Source organism: Mrakia frigida (assembly GCF_051309035.1).
Source record: "Mrakia frigida strain ATCC 22029 unplaced genomic scaffold BDY24scaffold_19, whole genome shotgun sequence".
NCBI lineage: Eukaryota > Fungi > Basidiomycota > Tremellomycetes > Cystofilobasidiales > Mrakiaceae > Mrakia > Mrakia frigida.
This window is the reverse complement of record NW_027481262.1, coordinates 634,349-654,018: the sequence shown is the minus strand read 5'-3', so window position 1 is coordinate 654,018 and position 19,670 is coordinate 634,349. Positions and strand designations below refer to the sequence as shown.

At 54.7% G+C, this 19,670-nt stretch overlaps 6 protein-coding genes and 2 non-coding genes across 8 annotated transcripts; 3 read left to right on the top strand and 5 right to left on the bottom strand.

Moving 5' to 3' along the window:
- Positions 1–591: 591 nt before the first annotated feature.
- BDY24DRAFT_326833 (uncharacterized protein) lies at positions 592–987 on the bottom strand (the record flags this gene model as incomplete). The annotated part of the gene is made up of 1 exon (XM_076637075.1): positions 592–987. A coding segment is annotated over one exon (396 nt), but the record flags the coding sequence as incomplete, so codon positions are not given.
- A 934-nt stretch (positions 988–1,921) lies between these two features.
- Positions 1,922–2,515, bottom strand: BDY24DRAFT_327620 (uncharacterized protein; the record flags this gene model as incomplete). The annotated part of the gene is made up of 1 exon (XM_076637086.1): positions 1,922–2,515. A coding segment is annotated over one exon (594 nt), but the record flags the coding sequence as incomplete, so codon positions are not given.
- Positions 2,516–2,743: 228 nt separating this feature from the next.
- BDY24DRAFT_327737 (uncharacterized protein) lies at positions 2,744–3,208 on the bottom strand (the record flags this gene model as incomplete). The annotated part of the gene is made up of 1 exon (XM_076637088.1): positions 2,744–3,208. A coding segment is annotated over one exon (465 nt), but the record flags the coding sequence as incomplete, so codon positions are not given.
- An 8,210-nt stretch (positions 3,209–11,418) lies between these two features.
- BDY24DRAFT_416102 (uncharacterized protein) lies at positions 11,419–12,288 on the bottom strand (the record flags this gene model as incomplete). The annotated part of the gene is made up of 1 exon (XM_076643546.1): positions 11,419–12,288. The coding sequence occupies one exon, from the start codon at positions 12,286–12,288 to the stop codon at positions 11,419–11,421; it is 870 nt and encodes a 289-aa protein (XP_076495891.1).
- Positions 12,289–15,319: 3,031 nt separating this feature from the next.
- Positions 15,320–15,404, top strand: BDY24DRAFT_t63. The gene has a single exon. It is a non-coding gene; the product is annotated as a tRNA-Val (tRNA).
- Positions 15,405–15,624: 220 nt separating this feature from the next.
- Positions 15,625–15,708, top strand: BDY24DRAFT_t64. The gene has a single exon. It is a non-coding gene; the product is annotated as a tRNA-Ala (tRNA).
- Positions 15,709–16,115: 407 nt separating this feature from the next.
- Positions 16,116–17,124, top strand: BDY24DRAFT_341496 (uncharacterized protein; the record flags this gene model as incomplete). Its single annotated transcript, XM_076637447.1, has 2 exons — positions 16,116–16,886; positions 17,005–17,124. 2 exons carry the CDS (start codon positions 16,116–16,118, stop codon positions 17,122–17,124), a joined length of 891 nt encoding a protein of 296 aa, XP_076495890.1.
- Positions 17,125–18,251: 1,127 nt separating this feature from the next.
- BDY24DRAFT_442255 (uncharacterized protein) lies at positions 18,252–19,595 on the bottom strand (the record flags this gene model as incomplete). Its single annotated transcript, XM_076644673.1, has 6 exons — positions 18,252–18,539; positions 18,647–18,806; positions 18,894–18,958; positions 19,030–19,173; positions 19,254–19,439; positions 19,548–19,595. 6 exons carry the CDS (start codon positions 19,593–19,595, stop codon positions 18,252–18,254), a joined length of 891 nt encoding a protein of 296 aa, XP_076495889.1.
- Positions 19,596–19,670: the final 75 nt, after the last annotated feature.

The window sequence follows — 19,670 nt, the reverse complement described above, 5'->3', positions numbered from 1 at the left end:
GATTCCGATCAGAACTCATCTCGGGGGAAGCAAAAGACTTGGAGTGCGTGCTGGCTCAACTCTGTGTGCTGGCCTCCCGAAGCTGCGTGCTAGGGTTTCCACTTGAGACAAAGTTTTTTCTGCTTCTATTCTGGGTTTCTAGCACAAAAACAGGGAGAGTGGGAAGCAGCCTTCCTCCGCCCAATCTGTTCACTCCAATCTTTCCAAGGAGCGATGCGGTAGATTCTGAGATGCATGAAATCGAAGATTCGTTACGAAGAAGGCATTTGTTTGGTATTTTGTTTGGGTCTTTTTGGTTGGGAGGACCGACGCGTCGAGACGTGTTTGGGACGATGGCCGACGAGGATGAAGAGGAACCGTGATTGAGGAGGAGGGACCATTAACGACAAGGACGGGCGTGATTGAAAGGCGTGATTGAGATGGTTGGGAGATCGTGAAAGGACGTGATGGGTCGTGAGGGAGGGAGGGAGGGAGGGAGGGAGAGGAGGGCGACCGACGACTCGACAACCAGGCTTGACGGCGTGGGAGCTGTGAGCCGAGGAGAGCTGACCAGAGGGCCTCGTGATTTCGGATGTAGATCTTGAAGGCCTCGATGTCGTAGCCGAGTCCGAGCGACGTGAACCAGGTCGCTCCTCCCGACCTTAACGAGTGACCGAGGAGAGACCTGACGCGACGGACGAACCTATGACGGGTTGGAGGTAGGCCGTTTTGCTGGAGGAAGAGGTAGCCGGTGGGTCGAAAGAGCTCGTCTCTCTCTCGGAGGTAACGATGAACCAGACGAGGGAAGCTGAAGCGAGCGGAGGTGGTGCGATGGCGAATGACAACCGTTGAGCCTTTGAAGAAGTGATCCGCTTTGTGGTAGGGGAGATGGTAGGATAGAGGGAGGTTGTCGAGCTTGACTGACGAGTGGAGGATGATCTTCCGAGGGTCGGAGTCGACGACGTTGACGGGGGAGACAACCTCTGCCAGCCGATGGACTCCGTAGAAACCTAGCCTTCGTTTCTCGAAGCGTTCGAAGGACCATCGGGTCTGAACGAATCTCATCCCAATCAGGGATGATCGGGCGGAAGTGGTGAGCAAGGGCCGAGAGGTACTTCTCCACCGAGTTGATTTGGAGGGATGACCATGAGATGAAGAGCTGGAGGGACCTCGACGTTGGCGCTTCTGGAAGATGGTAGTGGTCGACAAAGGTGAACCAGGACTTGACTCCCGTCGAGTATCCTTTCCTCGTTGAGCGTTCGACGTAGTTCTCCTCAAGGTTGTCAGCGAGGGTTGAGAGAGCGATGAGGGAGGGGTAGTTGGGGGTTTTCTTGATGGTGAAGGGAGAGGACGGGATGAGGGGGATATAGCGTAGATGAGCGGAGGAGGAGAGAGAGGTGGGGTGGGTTTGGTTCCGATGATGTATCATGTAGAGACGTCCTCCTGCGGTTGCTGCTCGGGCTCCTAACTCATTGCACCCGCACCTTGAGCTCGTTGAGCGAAGGTGAGAAGTTGAAGAGGTGGGTTCGATCTAGACCGAAAGAGCTTTGGAGATCGACGAGAAATCACCTCGAGAACCGGTCGGTGTTCTCGTTCATCCGGCAACGTGCTTGACTCGAACGTCGATCTGGTTCCTCCTCAGGAGATCGAAGGCGACGACGAGAACTCTTCTCGATAGGCCGGAGGCTGAGCCAGAGTCGAAGGCGTAGACTCCCAACGCGCTGTCCGACCGAATGAGGAGACGACGAGGCTTCCGTTCCTGACGAGTGACCCATTGGATAGCTGCTAGGATTGCGAGCATTTCGGCGAGCCTGATGTCGAGGAGACTCGGAAGAGGGAGACGAAGGAGGTAGCCGTGGGGAACTCCGTTGATGGTGAGGGAGAAACCGATTCCTGATGAGCCGTCGCTCGAGACAAGACACGCGTCGGTGTAGATGACGGCGTCGGCTTCGTTGTTGTTCCATTCGACAACTCCGGGATCGAGGAGGTGGAGAGGACGGGAGACGAGGATCTCGTTGGCGAAGACCGAGAGGTTGTTGGTGACGGCTTGGTTGAGGAAGATGGGTGCGTTCTCGTGGTTCTTCTCGAGAATCTTCTCGTACGACGAGCTGAGGAGAGGTTTCAGGAGAGGATCGACGTTGAGGGACCATGACATCCATCCGAGGAGTCTCCTCCATTCCTTGAGCGGCTGCTTGGGTTCCTTAACGAAGGCGAGAATCCTATCGGAGAGGAGACGACGATTCTCGAGCGAGAGGGAAACCTCGAGGGTTTCTCCGTTGACGTCGAATCCGAGGATCGTGACGAGCGACTTGGGGTCCTTGAGGTTGTTGATCTGCTTCTTCCATCGCCAGGGGAGGCTGATGAAGTCCCAGATCGCCAGCGTCGTCCACTGATCTCGAGGGAGGAGATGAGACTCCCCGAGAGACGACCTGCTCGCCGTGGCTCCGCTGATGTCGGATCCGAAGACGTCGTCGACAAAGAAGAGACCGTTTTTCGTCCGAAGATGGTGTTGGACTCCCCACTGGATGAGACCGAGGATGGTGCACCAAAATCGAGGCGAGGCTCTACAACCGAAGGAGAATCGATGGTCGACGTGATAGTTCGAAGACCCGTCGGCGTGGGCGACCTCGGCGACTTGGAGGATTCGGTAGTAGGGCGAGAGGGGGAGGTTTCGGAAGGCGTGGCTGACGTCCGACTTGAAGAGGATCCGAGGAAGGGACGGCGACGACGCGACTTGGGAGCGGAGAACTCGAGCCAGTTCTGGGATTCCGTCGTAGGCGACCTTCACGGCTTCTCGGGTGATTCCTGAGTTGAGAGCATCGGCTGATTGGTCGCAGATGATCCTAGGGGAGCTGTCGACTGTCCTAGGAGGAATGACAAACCGAGGAGAGACGTGCATGCCGGGGAGGAGAGTCGAGAAGGGAGCAGACCAATGCTCTCGACTCCTCTCCTCCTGAACATGAGTTTCGATCAACTTGGAGTCCTTCTGGGAGTGGGTTTGAGGGATGGTACGAAGGTGGGTGAGATCTCCGTCGTGGAGCGGCCAAGAGCCTTCTCGGAAGCCAAGGAGGATGGACTCGACGAGGGGACGATTTGGATGATCTTTGAGGAGGATGGCAAGGCGATCGACGTTGACGGCGGAGTCGACGACGAAGAGATGAGGGTTGGTGGTGATGGTGTTGGTGAGGGTGGGGTTGGAGACGATGGTAGGAGGAGGGCGAGGGAAGGGAGGAGCGGTGAGGGTGAAAGCGATTGAAGGGGATGAAAGAGGATCCTCCACCGGCCAGTGGAACAAGCGACGAAGACGGGCGGCTACTCCGATTCCGCTGAGGCTCGACTCATCGTCCACGTCCACCAGAAGCGCCGGAACGACGAGAAGAGGAGCCCTTGTCCTTCTTGTTCCTGCACGACGTCGACGAGACTTTGGAGTGGGCTCCGTCGCAGACCGAGCAGATGTGCTTCCTCTGGCATCCCGGGAAGGTGCATCCTTCGTCCCTGACGTTGAAGTTGTTGCAGGTCTCTTCGGCTTGGTTGATCGAGATTCGGGGCGACTTGTTGGACGAGAGTTTTCCAGACGACGACGAAGACGATTGACCTCCTCCTCCTCCTCGAGCCGGCGGGAGAGCCGCGGCTTTACGACGACTGGATTCGGCGTCGGACCAGATCTGGGCTCCCTCGGCTCAACGAGCGTCAAAGACCGTGAGCCTCGAGTCCTTCGCCATCTCGGACCTGAAGGCGACGTCGAAGGCGAGAACTTCGGACTCCAGCGCCTTGAGGAAGCGATCCCCGATGAAGTTTCGGTAGTCCAAGCATTCGGGAGCTCGATGAGGACCGACCAGGTGGCTTGAACGGCGACCGGGATTGACTTCTCGACTTTCGTCGGCTTGAAGAGAGATCCTCCAGAGCCGATAGTGATGGAGTCCTGAGCAGCGTGTTGGTCGGTTGGTCGTATCCGTTGACGACGTTGAGGTCGATGAAGCTGTAGGATCCCGCTGCCTTGATGACGGAGGCTGGGAGGTTCCGAACTCCAGCGTTCTTCGCGACGTCTTCGGCGCAGGTTTTCTGGGTCCTGAAGGCCTCGTCCCACGTCCTCCTGGCCAACGATTTGTGTCGGGGACAGTTAAGTCGAGTTAACTCGACTTAACTCGTCCAACTTTTCTATCTCTTCTCAGCGACGACCCGCTGCCCAAAACCCTATTTTTGCTCTTTCGCTGAGTTGATGAAGCGTCTGGCTACCTGCAGACTTTCCGAGGTTAGTTTTAGGGGTGAAACCAAGGCAGGAAAAGCTGAAACTTAGCGAGTGAGGGGAGGGTGAATCAGTTCGTGAGCTCTGCGATGACTTCACCTTCGCTGATAGCCTCAGTTCTCTTTCTGAAAGGTTGCGATGGTCCTTGGGACTTCTGGTACGAAATTGGAAGGCTCGGAAAACAACAAGAGGCTTCAAAATGAAGGAAGAGCTATGGGGTCGAAGCTCACGCCTCGCCTCCTCCTCCTCCTTCACTTCTGCTCTCCTCTCTCGCACACTCCTCCGTCAAGCGAATATGCTTCATCCGAATTGTTTGACCCCCTTTTGCTGTTACACTTCATTTCACTCCTCTCAAAACGTAAAACCGCGCCCAGATCTAGACTTCTTCCGACGAGGTCTCGCTCGTTTCTTCAATAGTCAAGAAGAGAAGAACGAGATATATATCTAGACGTACGTATTGGTTGCAACCTGAAGCCTTTTATTTATGTATTGTCCCTCCCAAATATCCTCTCTGTCCTTCATCCCAACGTCCTTCTTTCCGTTTCCCTCAGTGATCATCTTCCCGTCCTTTGCATCTCCTGTACACTTCATCCTCCCTCCTCGGCCTCCGCAGAGCGGCCCTCCGCATCTCAAGCACGTCCAATCTGCCTTCCCTTCCTTTGCAGCTCTTGGAAGAGTAGACGGCGTTGTTGCCGGAGGAGGGGAGGGGTTGTTGTTGAGGGACGACGAGGAAGAGGACGCGATGGGAGCCTGGAGGAGAGAGATCGAAAGGCGAATCCAAGAAGGAAGAATCAGATACCGAGGCTCTTATCGGTAGGAAAAGTAGCGTAGAACGTGAGGACTCACAGCCGAAGCAGACGCTCCCTTCATCGTCTCCTCTCCTTCTTCAGTCGTCGAAGGAGGATCCAACCGCTGAGAAAACAAGAGTTGAGCGTCGTGGTCAGTTTTCCACCGAGAGAGTTGAGATGGGTTGAGAAAAAGAGCAAGAGAAACAGGACTCACAGCTCGTTTTGGCGCCGGAAGCTCGTTGCTCGGTCCCTCACGTCGCGTCGACGAAGAAGACGGATTGTCGTTCGATGACGGGCGCATCTCCTAGTAAACCCAAGGGAAAACGAAGGGAGGTCAGTACGGACACTTCGAAGCTTCAGACTTGAGACTCACAGCTCCGAGAATCGGCGACTCCGCTACCTGCAATAGCAAAACAACGAAGGAAGGAGGAGAGTCAGTCGACGCGTCTCGAGGAATTACCACAGGAATTCCATGCTCACCACAGAGAATCCGATCGTAGCAGATGGCATGACGGAGGCAGTCCGACGAGGATGGGAGAGGAGTTTGGCGAGGGAAGCTCGCTGGGTCTCGGTCGCCAACTGAGCGTTTCGAGCCTCCGATTTTCGAACGTACTGGGTGTAGTAGGCGCTGAGTTGTTCGGGGATTTTGCTGAAGGAGTTGGTCCCGTTGACGAGGTAGGTATTCCAGAGCGCAGTGAGGACTCCGAAGTTGGGTACCTGACCGTTGTTAGCGGGAAGGAGAGTTCCGTCTCGCATGAGCGAGTGGAAGGCCTTGAACTCCTCTGCGCGATGGAGGGGAGTTGCTGGGATGGTGACCTGTTGAACGAGAGAGAGGTAGACGTATCGACCGATGGGCGAGCAGCTGAGGGACTTGGAGATTTGGAAGGGGGTCCGAGTGAGGCTGGGGTGGAGAGGAGTGATGAGATCGACGAGAGAGGGACGAGGAGTGACCGCAATGCCATGTCGTCTGCAGAGTTCGACGGGGAGGGGTACCATTCCGAGAGTCTCGGTCGTAGGAGGGAAGCTGCTGAGGTCAACTTTCCACGAAGGACGAAGAGGGATGGCGAGATCGAACTCGGTCGAGAGGCTGTCGATCTCGTCACTGATCCAAGGTTGGTAGTGCCAGTTGTGTTTCGATCCGAGGTCGTTGAGAGTTCCGATCTGGAAAAAGTAAAGAAGTAGATGAGAATAGAGTCGAAGAAAGAAGAGGGAAGGAGTTAAATGGCTGACCTTGAAGTTATAACGAAGGACCCAGAGAGCGATCAAGGCGTCGGTGAGCTGTGGCGACGCGCCGAGGGAAGAGAATTGACGACGAAGGTGGCAATGGATCCCTCCCTCGACCGAGTTGGTTCCTCGTAGACATCGGTAGACGTTGAGACCGTGCTTGTCGACTCGCCTGATCTCATACAGCGAGATTCCTGGGGGATCTGAGATGTGACCCGCCTTGACCTCCTCGAGAACTCCAGCAGCCCTGCAGGGAAACAAACGGAACAAGATCAGCCTCTTTTCAACGGTGTTTGCGAAGAAAGCAATCGCGAGAGGCTCACCTGTCAGAGAAAGCGAACGATCGAGTAGAGAACGAAAAAGAAAATGAGATGTCAGGCGCGTCCAACGACGAAGTCGAAGCGAGTCGAAGAGCGAGACTCCAGAGGAGCAGAATGAGCGACTCACTTCTTCCAGGTCTCCTGACTAAAGAATGGAACGTCCTTCTTCTTTCCGACGTCCGCTGAGAGTTCTCCGAAGGTGTTGAAGAGGAGCTCGAGCTGCGAGTGGAGGACGTCCGACGGAGGGGTTGTTCGTCGCACTCGACTCCAGAGCCAGGATGGACGGAACTTCCGGACCTCCTCCCAGGTCTTCCCTATCGACAGAAGGTAATCCGTAACCTTCTTCTTGTCGTCCTTGTCGGGAACCAGCACGAGGTCGGAGTAGCCTTGCATGAAGAGGTAAGTGAGAGGGTGGTTTCGACCGACGGTGCGACTGACTCGATACTCGAGATGGAAGACGTCTCCGAGAACTCGAGTGGGAAGCTGGTGTGCTGGGATTGAAGACTGAAGGATCGGGTTGGTTGTGATCGAAGCGAGTACGCCTGCTTGGACGGGATGAAGCTGTTGCAACGGAGAAAGAAGAAAGGTCAGCGACGCGTTTCGATTTGCTTTGCTGAGGTCCGAGGAACTCTGAGCTCACCCTAGCGAATTCTTCCAGAGTTAAATGAATCGAATCCTCCTCCATTCCCGACTCCCCGTTCACATACAGTCCTCCTCCCAGTCCATCGTCCTCTCCTTCCCCATTTCCAAAGTGGTCCCGTTCCTCCTCTTCCTCCTCCATCCCACCTCCAAACAACGCATCGGCGACGCTTGCTTCCTCCGTAGCTCCCTCCGTGGAAGATCCGGCTGATACCCGACCGATGGGGAGGGAGACTGAGTTGATTGGTGATGGAGGGGAGGGAGGGAGTGGAGCGGGAGGTGAGGTTGTTCGGAGGGAAGGAAGTTTGACGGCTGCGAGGAAAGGGAGAGCGCCCATGTCGAGGAGAGACCGCTTGTGTAGTGGAAGGATGAACCCAGGAACAAGAATCCTCTCGACCTGCACGACTGCGGTGGAAGCAGTGGGAGTGATGGTGGGGGTTGTGAGGTTGGGGGCCGGGAGGATGACGGGAGGGAGAAGGCGACCGACGGCGACGACCTTCTTTGCTGAGTAGATAGCGACGAAGTTGATTCCGTGAGGGAGAAGGCTAGGGTGGTTGCTGACGAGACTGAGGCCGAAGTCTGGACGAGGAAGGAGGGAGTAGTAGGCGTCGTATCCTGAGCGAACGTCGTTGGACGCGTAGGTGATTTGATCGCTGCTGAGAGTGTGCTGTCCCCAGGAGGAGCGACGATCTCGGTCGTCCTTCGAGAGATGAAGTCCTAGAGTACCGGAGACGATGGCTTGAAGCGAAGCTCCTCGATGCTGGAAGACACCCTTCTGGTGAGCGAGGTTTGAGAGGTCGATGGCGTCCGTTCGAGGAGAGGTTCGAGGTTTCGATCCAGCCTTGGTCGTTCCCTGCTTAGGTGAAGGCGGTTTTCCGACGTGCCGAAGGTTCCAAGCGTTCTCGACTCGAAGAAGGTCTCCGTTGACCTTGACTCCCACCTTCTTGCAGCGTTCGAGCTCGAGGAAGCACTGGAGGTTCCGAGGGACTTTCTCCGGCGTGACCCATCCGACCTGGTAGAGTCAAGAAGAAATTGTATAAAAAGGAGGTCAGCGTAGTCTTCGAAAGTGAAAAGAAAGAACAATAGGACCGACCTGAAGGATGAGGATCGTTGAATTGAAGGTGATCTGGATCACGTCCACTCGCCCGCCCGTCGCGTCCTCCCCTCGACTCTCCCACTCGCAGTCCATCCCCACGATCATGTCCTCGTTTCCGAGATCAGCAGCGATGTCCAAGAGAGGCTGGAGAGCCGTGTTGATCTCGGAGCTGGTCTTGGCTACGATGGGGGGAGAGAGATCCGACGAGAGTTGGTAGAGAGGGAGAGTGGCGAGTTCGTCTTGAGTCGAAAGTGGTCGAACGACATCTCGAGTGATGGAAGGCCAGACGGTGCTGAGGAAGGTGGCGTCGGCAGCTGGCTGGTCGGAGAAGACGAGTTGGGTTGGACCGTGACCGTAGATCTCGAGGGATTGGGCGACCTTCTCGAGCGCTTCCGACACGATCGTGAGTGATTTCGACGGGACGAGATGCATGAAGCGAACCATGCCGTTTTCGTTCAAGCCAGTCAACAGAGCAGTCGTTTGAGGGACTCCATCGACTTTGGCGACCTGAAGCGGGACCTGAAGAGATGAAAGAAGAAGAAGAAATGGTTCAGCGACGACGAGAGTCGGGGGGGAGAGAGAGAGACGATCTCACCTTGAAGGAGTGATCCTGTTGGCAGATATCGAGAGAGAGACTCGACAGGTGCTGAAGGATGTAGGGTTTATCCCGCTGACCCTTAGCGACGAAGAGAGCTTGAAGGAACCCCTGGGAAAGGGAAAGAGGACGCGACGAAGGTCGTCAGTCGCACGTCGGACGCAGAGGCTGAGGAAGAATTGACGAGGTGGTCATTACTTACAGACGAAGGAGAGTATCCACTGTACGATCCCGAATCGTTGTAATCTGGGAAAGCTTTGAGGCCGACTTCTCGAAGAAGGACTTGAACGGCGGGACTCCTCGTCCTCTCCTTCGCTGTTTGGAGGTAAGCGAGACGACGTCGATCGTAGGCGAGGGTTGACTTCTCCTTGAGCAGGGATGATAGTCGACCAGCGTTTCCTCCGGAAGGGAGGTAGGAAGTGACAAGGTCGAGGAGGTCGGTCGAGATGGCGGAGCGATGGGTGAGGAAGCCTGAGGGAAAGAAAGCAGCCGCTCGTTTCAGTAAGGGCTCGGCGGACGAGACGGATTAAAGAGACCTGACTGACCAGGGAAGGAAGCTTGTAGGGAGGCTGGAAGTCTCTGTAGGATGTGATCCGAGCTGCTCGAGTAGTTTCCCTTCTGGCATTTCGGAGGGACGAGAGACTTCGGATCGGATCGACTGTTCGGGCATCTCAGCCGTTTGGAGATGATGAAGATCGTCCCATCGAGAGTGACCATTCGTCGACCGATGGGTTTCGTTGGCCAGCCTGTTTCCAGCAGCAGGGGGAAGGGACAGATTGATCAGCGAAAGCAAGATCGTAAGCAGGAGAGGCGACGCGACGAGACTCACAGTTTGAAGTCAGGATTGCTTGACATCCAGCACAGGTGAGTTTGGCTCGTTCCTCGCGGGAGAGAAGACATCGAGGGTCCCAGACGAAGACGGTAGGGAGGGAGAGCTCATCGGGAGTAGGAAGGTTCTGCTGATCCTCGAAACGTCCCGTCTTTTGATGGACGGAAGGGTTGAGGGCGAAGAAGGGTTCCGGAGGACGAATGGTGAAGGAGCGGTGGTTGTAGATCTCGGGGAGGTTGTCTTCGTCCGAACGTTGCTCCTTGATGAGGTTTGTGACGACCTTGCGGAGGTAGGTTTCGATGACGCTTCCCTTCTTCAACTCCCCAGCCTCGTCCTCCCCACAAACATCGTCTCCATCCCCATCCACATCCCTTCCACCCTCTCCCGTATCTCCTCCCTCCTCTGACCAACTGGAAGGGATATCGTCCTCTTCGAAACCTCCCTCCTCACCCGTCGACGCGCCTGGCGCTTGATCGATGAAAGGAGACGCTAGGGCTTGAGAAGGTGCGGGGATGGATGTTGATGTTACTGGTGGTGGAGCGGAAGGAGAGGATTGAGGGATAGATGGGAACTGGGGAGGAAGCTGAGGAGGAACGGAGGTCGTAGCGCGAAGTGCGAAAGGAGAGGAGGGGGACGCGTCGAGGGGAGAAGGGTTGGAGGACGAAGCTTGTTGAGAAGTCGAGGGAGGGAGGGAGGGAGTGGTAGAAGGTCCAGAAGATGATGGTTGAGTAGCTGGTAAATTTGAACAATGAAGACTGATCAGCGAACGAAACACGAAGACGAAACGGAGAACGAAACGAGCTCGACACACCTCCGAGTCGATCCATCGCTGCCCAGTCCTCGGGTCTAACTCCGTCCCAATATCCATTGAACATGTCGGTATCTACATCCTCGGTGGAAGCAGGAGGCAGAGAAGAAGCTTGCTTAGCGACCTGTGCAGCTGAAGTCACGAATCGTCGAGGGAGGAGAGGGAAGGTCAGCTCGAGTCGCTGCACTTACAGCGGCAGCTGCAGGCTAGCACAAACGAGTTCGATGGTGGAGAACGAGGGCTCACCGAACATAGAATGTATACCTCCTGCAGCCACTGTCCCAGGAACGAACGGCCCAGGCATGGGTCCAACGTAGGACGAAGATGCAGCTCCCTTCCTTCCCCGCGCTGGGTTGAGGTTCTTGCTTCCTTTGGGACGACCAGCTCCGTTGCGATCTCCTCCCCAAGATCCCTTCTGAGTACTCGAAGCTGCTGCATCGTCGGCATCCGTTCCACCGGAGGATGTGTCTGTTGTCTCTCTGCTGGCCATGTGCGAAGCCGAACAAAGGAGGAGAGGAGGAGGAGAGAGGGATTCGAGTTCTAGAGTTCGAGCTGAGGACTGGATCGAGCGTAGATCTTCGGGGGTTTGGACGCTCGGGTAAATAAGCTGTGGGAAGTGGGCTCTGGGAGAACACGTAAGATGTGGGAGGGAAGGTCGGTGGAGGTTTGTGGGAAGGAGGGAAGGAAGGGGCTGAGTCAAAGCGAAGGCCTCGAAATGTTGACCTTTCGAGTTTGGTTACTAACAACCGACCTCTCTCGCTCGTCGCGTTCTTTCTCCCCTTCCGGAAGCCGCAAATCTGCACAAATTCAGCTCAAAGTTGCAGACAGGTTAGATCGATATATAAAGATAAGCCTGGTAAGTTAAGTATGAACTGAAGTCGTAGTTACCTCGCCCTACGGGCGAGTTAACACCTCCAACTTGATATTTCCGCACAGCTGTCCCCGACATAGACTCAGGGCCATGAGCGCCGTCCTCCTGGCCATCTCGTTCCGCTTTGCGTCGAAGCCGAGGTTGGCGAGGGTAGGAGGAGGTCTCGAGATCTGATCTTGGACCATCGACTCGATTCGAGCTTGGAGTTCGTCGTCTGACAACTCGTCCTGATCCTCGTCTTCCAGATCTCGACCTCTCTTGCTCGTTCCTCGGTGGCTGGGCTCCGTTTCGGGGAGATAGGACGATTTCCTCGAGCCGTTTGGAGGGTAGGAGGAAGAGGAGGAGGAAGGGAGTCCCGGCGCGACTGCTGAGTGACGACCGACGGAGGAGCCGGAGGAGGAGCTGGGTCGACGACGGGGCGACGAGGAGGAGGGAGGAGCCTGGACTTCGTCTCCTCCGAAAGGGTGCTCCGTGATGTAGGTTCCCAGATCGACGAGCCGTTGGCGTGGCTTTCCGTTGGTCGTGAAGAGGTAGGGTTGAAGGTGACCGAATCGAAGGAGAGGACGAGCTTGGAGGATGTTGTTGACGAAGGGAGACGGATCCGGTTTGAGGAGGGATCCGACTGATGCGAGCGACTTCTCTCCATCGACGACCTCCAGATAATCCACCATGAACTCCATGTCGTCTGCTTCTCCCTCTCGAAGAAAACCTGCGACGACCGCGTCCCTAATGGCGGCGAGGAAGGGAAGATCGACTTCGTTGGCGGCCTCGGCGACGATGTCGAAAGCATGCTCGAACCGCTCGAGATTCCAACCGACGTCCAAATTGAGGAGATGGAGGGAAGACGAGATAAGTTGGCGAAGGACGGGTAGAGAGACGGCATTGGCGGTCATCGAAGAGGGGAGAGAGTAAAGGAGACAGTGTTTGACGAGTTGAGAGGACGACGACGAGGATGGGAGCGACAGCGACGAATACGCTTGAAAAATGCTCGTTCTGTTGAACGAGGTGAGAAGAGAGGAGATCAGAAAACCTTCCTCTTCTACGATCCAGACTTTGAGCCACTCGAGCTAACCTGTTGAACGATGTGAAACTCTTGAGAGGTTCGTGCTTCGAGGAAGACGAACGATGGGCTAAAAGCTGAGAGACGAGAGAACGAGGAGCGTCAGGGCTGCGACTTGAGACTACCCATGAGGGACGAGGTCTCACCACTGAGGCTTCGATATTCGCCTAGAGGGATGTAGCGTACGAGGACGGTATCTCTGACTGCGATGAGGAGTAGAGCGAATGAAAGCGTACCTGAGGTATGTCGTTTGCTGTCGAGATGGGAGTGAAGAGTTGAACTCTGCTCGAACTCCGTCTGACCTTCACTCGGACTCCTCCCCACAGCGAGAACGCGACCAGCTCTGAGCTACTGCTCCTGGCGTCGAACTCGCTTTGGAAAGGAGGAGGAAACTCGACTATAGAATCATCCTGAGATCTAGCTTGCGACGGATCTGAGCATCTGCTCCCGGCGTCAAGCTAAACCTCAGAAAGATCCCAAGAAGAGGGCTGCCGATGGGAGATTGAAGCCGTGCTCTCACTCCACTACGCTTCGTTCGAGAACATGCAGCAACTTCGAAGCCAACCCCGAAGGTGAAAACCTGCAATTCTTTTTGGTTGACTGCATAGCAGAGGTTTAATTAAGCACAGGGAAAGTCCAAGCAGATGAACCGGTCAAGAATTCATGGCAAGAGGGGGAGTCGTCCAATTAGTTTGAGGAGGGCGATTAGTTCCTCCAGTTAGTTCGTGGAGGAGAGTTAGTTCGTCCGATTAGTTTGTGGACAGCGAGTAGTTCCTTTAGAGTTTGTGGAGGAGAATCAGTTCGTGGAGGAGAAACCTTCGCATGCTCGACGAGCTTGTGCTTCCACTGTCTCCTGAAGAACGACGGGCTTAGGACTAACCCTTACCGCGAATGGTGGCAATATCCTAATGCTCATCCCCATGACTTCCTCTTCTCTTTGTAGCCATGAACATGTACATCATCGACGACCCGGCAGATTGATCGATCACCAACCGAAAGGCACAACGGTCGAAATGAGGTTTCCGCCTCTCCTTCCGCTGGGTTAGGGTTAGATTCTCATGTATTTCATTCTACCACATCAAGACGGTAGCCTAGGGTTAGGGTTAGGGTTAGCAAGACGATCAGGTCTTTCGAGCTTCAGGAAAGATTGAGGAACCGGCTTCTCGGTAAGGATGTGGTTCAGACGGACGACGAGGACGAGGATCAGCTCGATTCGGAAGAAGAACTCGTCTCCTCGTCTCCTGTCTGTCGTATTTCGATTCGAGACCCTGACCTTCGGTCTCGCTTTCTTGGTCGACAGACACTTCGACTATCGCCTCCCAGACCGGAGAGTCGATGGTTCTGCCTCGTCCACCTGTTTTCGACTTCTCGCCAAAGCGTCCAAGAGCGGTCCGTCCGAATCGAAGGATCCTGGCCCTTCATGTTCAAGGAGGCTAGAAGCGAGAACCTCGACGACCTCTCGGCCATTCTTTTCAACTCGATGGTGAAGGAGGAGGAGGAGGAGGAAGAGGAGGAGAAAGAGGCTGATGGCTCAGACAAATCGGACGGGGAGTTTCGATCCCTTTTCCTCCTTCAGCGAAGGATATGGTGGGTGAGAGCCTGTGCTGACCGCGTCGGTATCTTCTTCTCGTGCCTGTCACTTTCAGGTGAAGGGTCGTCTACCTCCTCTCTTCTTCAACCATCATCTTCTCGAGGTCAATGTCCGCAACCCTACCCGGTCGCCGCACTCGATCCGTTTGTACTGACGATGCGCTCCTTCCTTCCGTCCTCACCAAATAGCAGCTTCCGTCGACGGTTCAAGGACACTTCGATCTCGATCCAGTAATCTATCTCTCGGAATCGTCGGCTTCCTCCTCGTCAGCTGCCTTCATCAACCTTCATCAAGACGGGGAGGAAGAAGGTCAAGAAAGAGGAGGAGGAGATGACGCGTCAGTTGGTGAGTCCTTCAGCTCTCGTCTTCGTCTGTTCCGGGTTAGGGTTCTAGCCCTCTTCCAATCCCTCCGCCATGCGAAAGCCGCTCGACCAGATGAACTGCTTGAGCACCGAAGCTTCATCGCCAGCCGTGGTCCTGCCTGCTCTGCGTCTCCCTCGGTCAACGCTCGGTTCGTCCCATCCAGGGAGGGGAGAGAGATGACAATTGGGGAGATTCTAGCAGAGAAGGAGACAAAGCAGGGGGGGAAGGGAGAGACGCAGGTCTTGTTGATGAAGTACGGATCGATCTTCAGAGATCTCTGGCACGTTGAAGGAGCTCACAGGGCTGCGGTACTACCTAGTTTTTTTTTCCTCTTGCACTTTGATTTACTCCCGCTCTTGGACTTTCTTGCTCTCTCTCGTTTCTTCTTTCGTTTCTCGACGCGTCTGGACTCTTCTGCACTTTCCTTTCTTTCATGCATCCCTTCTCTCACGTCTTCTTCCATTAGTAGATACTGCCGGGGAGGCGCGGCAGCAGCTTGACTCTTTGCTCTGCCGCTTTTTCTTGGATGCGCTCCCTCCTCCTCCTTTCTTCAACACCCAGATTTCCGAGAAGGGTTCTCAAGGTTGATGTAGGAATACAAAGTTGGAACCTGATCAGGTCCTGACTTTGCCAAGGTTTATCTACCCCTTGTCAGAAAATCTGGGTGGTGTTTGGGACTGACAGAGAGGCAAGAGAAGAGGCGAAGCGGGGTCGCACGTCTGTAGGCCAAACAAGCGAGGATCCCGTGAGTCTTTACCGGTAGAGAGACAAAGGAATGATCTGTGGAGAACAGAACAAGGAACGGAGCGACGGAGGGGAAAGAAGCGCAACGCGACCACCTGTTTCTTTCCCCGCAAAACAAATTTATATCTAACTCGATCTGGAACGGCGGTCAACAACCAACACTGAAGCTCAGATCGTCTATCGGTTAGGACGTAAGCTTAACATCTTCAGGTTGTTCGCTTGCAAGCTGGGTTCGATTCCCAGTCCGAGTATCTTTTGCTGCCATTTGGCTCTGGTCCTTTTCTTTTTCCCTCCTCTGGCGTGGTGCCTTCTTTTTAGAGGGAGGCGGAGGTTCGAAAGTTGCTCGCTCCTGCTCTGCGTCAGCGAACGGTGAAAGAGGAGAGAAACTGCAAAGGAGGGAAAGAAGACGAGCGTCGCGTCGCCTTTCGTTTCTTGGATTGTATCCATGTTCACTGAAACGCTGTCATCCAAGGGGAAATAGTGTAGTGGTATCACATAAGCTTCGCATTCTTATGAGATTTGTTTGTAACCGGGGTTCAATTCCCCGTTTCTCCAATTGATCTTTTTGCCTTTTGCTCCCTAAGTAGCCCTCCTCAAATATTGTTTTGCTTCAAAAGTCGTCTCGTTTTTGTGTGGGGAAAGAGCGTTTTGCTCCCTCTGAGACACGCGTCGGTGTTGTCTCAGAGGGCAAAAACAAAAAACCAACGCCCGATCCACATCTCTCTTCTCCGACGGATTTCTCGAGAATTCTGTTTTTTTTTTCTCGGGCTCAAAGCCCTTGGACGATCGATCTCTCTTCGTTTGATATACGAGAGCACGGAACGCAGAGATCTGCCAGCGAGTAAACACAAGCTGCCCAAACAACCTCCTCACCTCCCTCTCTTGCCCTCTCTTCTCCTCGAATGTTGAATCTCCTCAAAGCACTCTCCCAAGTCCAGCTCGGAATCGGAGTCTTTCTCCTGATGCTCGGCTTCTCACGAGCTCTAGGGCTCGCTGGGGACGAAGAAGAGCCGGAAGACGACGCGGACGATGAAACCAACACTCTGCCTCGCCTCGCTCGAGCTCCTCCAGGCTGCTACCGAGGAACTGCAAAACCAGCACGACAAGAAGTACAACAAGCGTCGTGGGAAGTACAATCAGTTCGAGAAGGATCACGAACATTTACAGATCAGGTTGAGGGGGAAAAGTTTGAGACGATACAGGAGCACTTTCAGGTGAGCTCGACGCTCCTTCCTCCCAACTCCCATCAGCTCCTCATCACTTTCTCCACCGTCTTCCCCCTCTTCTCCTCCCCCAGAGTTGACCCTCACATCTTCGAATCCCTCTGCCACCTTCTTCGAGACCATCCGAAATTCAAACGCAAAACTGGACCCGACGGAAAGTTCCTCCCGCGTCGTCCTCCAGCCAGCATCGAGAAACAGCTTTCCGTCTTCCTCATCTTCGCCGCCGCCCACACCCATCTCGATACCTCGGAAACAGCTGCTACCGGAGAAGGATCGACTTACAACTATGTCAACAACGTCGTCGGAGCACTGCTCTCCCTCAAGGAGCAGCACATTAGGATGCCTGTCACGTTGGAGGAGAGGAAGAAGGTCTCGGACGGATTTGGTTGGCCTGGAGCGTTGGGAGCGATTGATGGGGTTCTGTTTCCGCTGAAGGAGCAGCCTGGGGAGGATGGTATTTACTACTACTGCAGGAAGAAGTTTTACGGAGTGAGTTTGAGTCTTCTTCTCGTCTTTTGATGGTGTTCCTTCCGCTCCTCCCTTCCTCCTCCCTTCCCTTCTTTGTCTGACCTCTCCTTGTCTTCCCCCCACTCTCGACGCTTCCTCTTTCTCCTAGTTGAATCTTCAGGCGATCGTCGATGCAGCGGGACGTTTCCTGAGCTTGGAAGGAGGGTGGACGGCTGCTGTGACGGACGTCACCGTGTTGAAGAGCTCGCACATCTGGAAGACCCGACAGCTGTACTTTTGACCTGGAGAGTACCTCATAGCAGACAAGGGTGAGTTGCGAGCTTTTTCCCTCCTCTTAATTAAGGTCGGAAGTTGACGTTTACTTCGCGCGTGGATGCCTCGGTGTCGTAGGGACTTTGCAGAAGGGCTTGGGAAGCAGGAGCAGTGGAGGGAGGGAGGCGAGCTCGAGGCGCTGATCTCCCATCTTTCTTCCCTTGGCTCCTACATCTTGTTTGGGATCTAGGTGCGTCCATTGTTCTCTCTCCTTTCTAGCGGTGGGATCCAACTAGAGTGTCTCGTGGGCGAGGCGGAAGGAAGGGAGGGAGAGGGAGGAAGAGAGGGAAGGAGAAATCGGAGGCGACCTTCGCTGACCTCCTCCTCTGCTTTCTTTGCCCTCTATCAGGCTACCCCATCACCCCTTACACCATTCGAACATACGGACTGAAGGACAAGGGAACCGGAGCTGCTCAGATCGCTCAACGGAGAGCGTTCGAAGTTCTTCACGCGTCAACTCGGATCCCCGTCGAACACGCATTCGGTCGCCTCAAGAATCGATTCCCCATCCTTCGGAGCATCCCTGGTCGAAATGAGGAGCGGATCTGGGATCTCATTGTCTCTCTGATGGTTCTGCATAACCTCTTGCTGGATTTGGGGGAGAGGGATGGGGATATGAAGGGTTGGGAGAGTGGGTACAAGCTGGGAGACAGCGAGGAGACGGAGAAGGCGTTGGAGGCCATTTTGGCAGAGAGGGAAGAAGAGGCTGAGAGGAGAGGTGCAGAGACCATTAACGGGATGAGGGAGGCTGTAAAGCAGTTTCGGGAGGTGTTGGTTGAGCATCTGTGCCCTTTGGGACGGCGATAGAAGTGGGAGAGGGAAGGACGCGACTTAGATTGAGCTCTCTCGTTTTGCCTTTCTATTTATCTGTCTTCTTTCTTGTTGGGACTTGTTCTTGCACAGAGAGAACTCGAGGAATCAAATGAATAATACTCGAACAAATTTTCTGCTGTAGTGACCGTGGTGATGAAAAGGAAAAGAGTCTAATTACAATGAGAGACGCGACGAGAGCTGGAAACTAAGCAGCTAGAGTCTCCGTATGTACAAAAGAAGGATGAGATGGAAGAGGAACGAAACCCGAAACCATGAACGCATCTAAAAATCTGCAAGAGCAAGAAGCATAGCCTTCCCCTTCTTCATCATCTCCTCGTCTCCACTCTCCATCAACGACTTCGCAACCCTCATCTTCCTGTCCAAGTTCGAGCTGGCCTCCTCCCTCTCGAACCTCTTCGCCTCCCTAACCTCCTGAGCCCGAGCCATTTCCATCTTCTCCTTTGCAGACGAGACTCGTTGAGCCTGGTCGGCAGCGAGGGTAGCAGCGAGCGCCGAGACGGATCCAGTCATCTCGTCGATCTTCGACGCGCTCTCCTCCTGTTCCTGTTCCTGAGCAACGTGAAAAAGGCAGAACCGCCAAACACAACGGAGAGTGATTCAGCTGGATCTCGAGTCAACGAGAAGGAGCGGAGAAGTGTGGAAAGAAGAGAGCGTACCTTCTTCGACAACGTCTTCTTCTTCTTCCTCAACGCTGGGTTGTCTCCCTCGCCGTGATCATCGTCCTCCGATCCAGACTCCGATCCAGATCGCTTCTTGACTGCTCTTCCCTTCTCCGAAACGACGACCTTACGAGCGATGTTGGGTTTGTTGCCGGCGCTGAAGTAAACCGAAGGAGGAAGAGAAGAGGATCTGACGACGCGTCGAAGAGAAGAGTGACGGATCAAACAAGAAGAGCGGACTCACACCTCATCGAGAGCTTCGTAGAACGAACAGCTTCGAAGCGTTTCAAGTACCTCCTCGCTGAATTCCTGCGAGACGAAAGGGCGTAAGGGTGAGCGATGGAGCGATGAACTTGAACGGAGGAGACGCGTTGACTCACATGTTCCACGCCGTCCGCTTTCTCCCCACCGCTCTGCTCCTCTTCCATCTTGATGGCCTTGTACTTCTTCATGACGAGGGCGTATCGACTCTGAACTTGGGTAGGATTAAGAACGACTCCGATCTTGGCGATGTTGGTGATGCACTGTAGAAACAAAACGTGGTCAGAACGACGCGTCTCGGACAGACGAATGAAACGCGAGACTGAGAGGGGAAAAAACTCACATGAGCGATGAACTCTCTCTGGTTGGAACGGTTGTGATCGAACACCTCCTGAGAAGCTTCTCCAGACTCCGAGTCGAGGCAGAGGGTCTCGAAAATGATGGTTGTGATCTCGACGGACTTGGGAGCAGACTCGATTTCAACGAGGTTGATCTCCACCTCCTCTCCCTTAACAAGGGCCAGATCCGACTGAGGCGAGAAGTAAAAGCGAAAAAGGGGACCAAAGTCAGTCTCAGTCGGACGGAACCTGTAAGGAAGGAACTGGGAGGGGAGGGAAGAAGCGGGTAGCCAACTCACCAACTGCTTGAGTCGTCTCTCTTTCTCAAGAAGAGGGTCGTAGTCCATCAAAGCGATCCCTCCTGCAGCACCTTCCACCTCTCCTCCAGCTGACTTCCTCCCCTTCTTCCCCTTCCGGTTCAG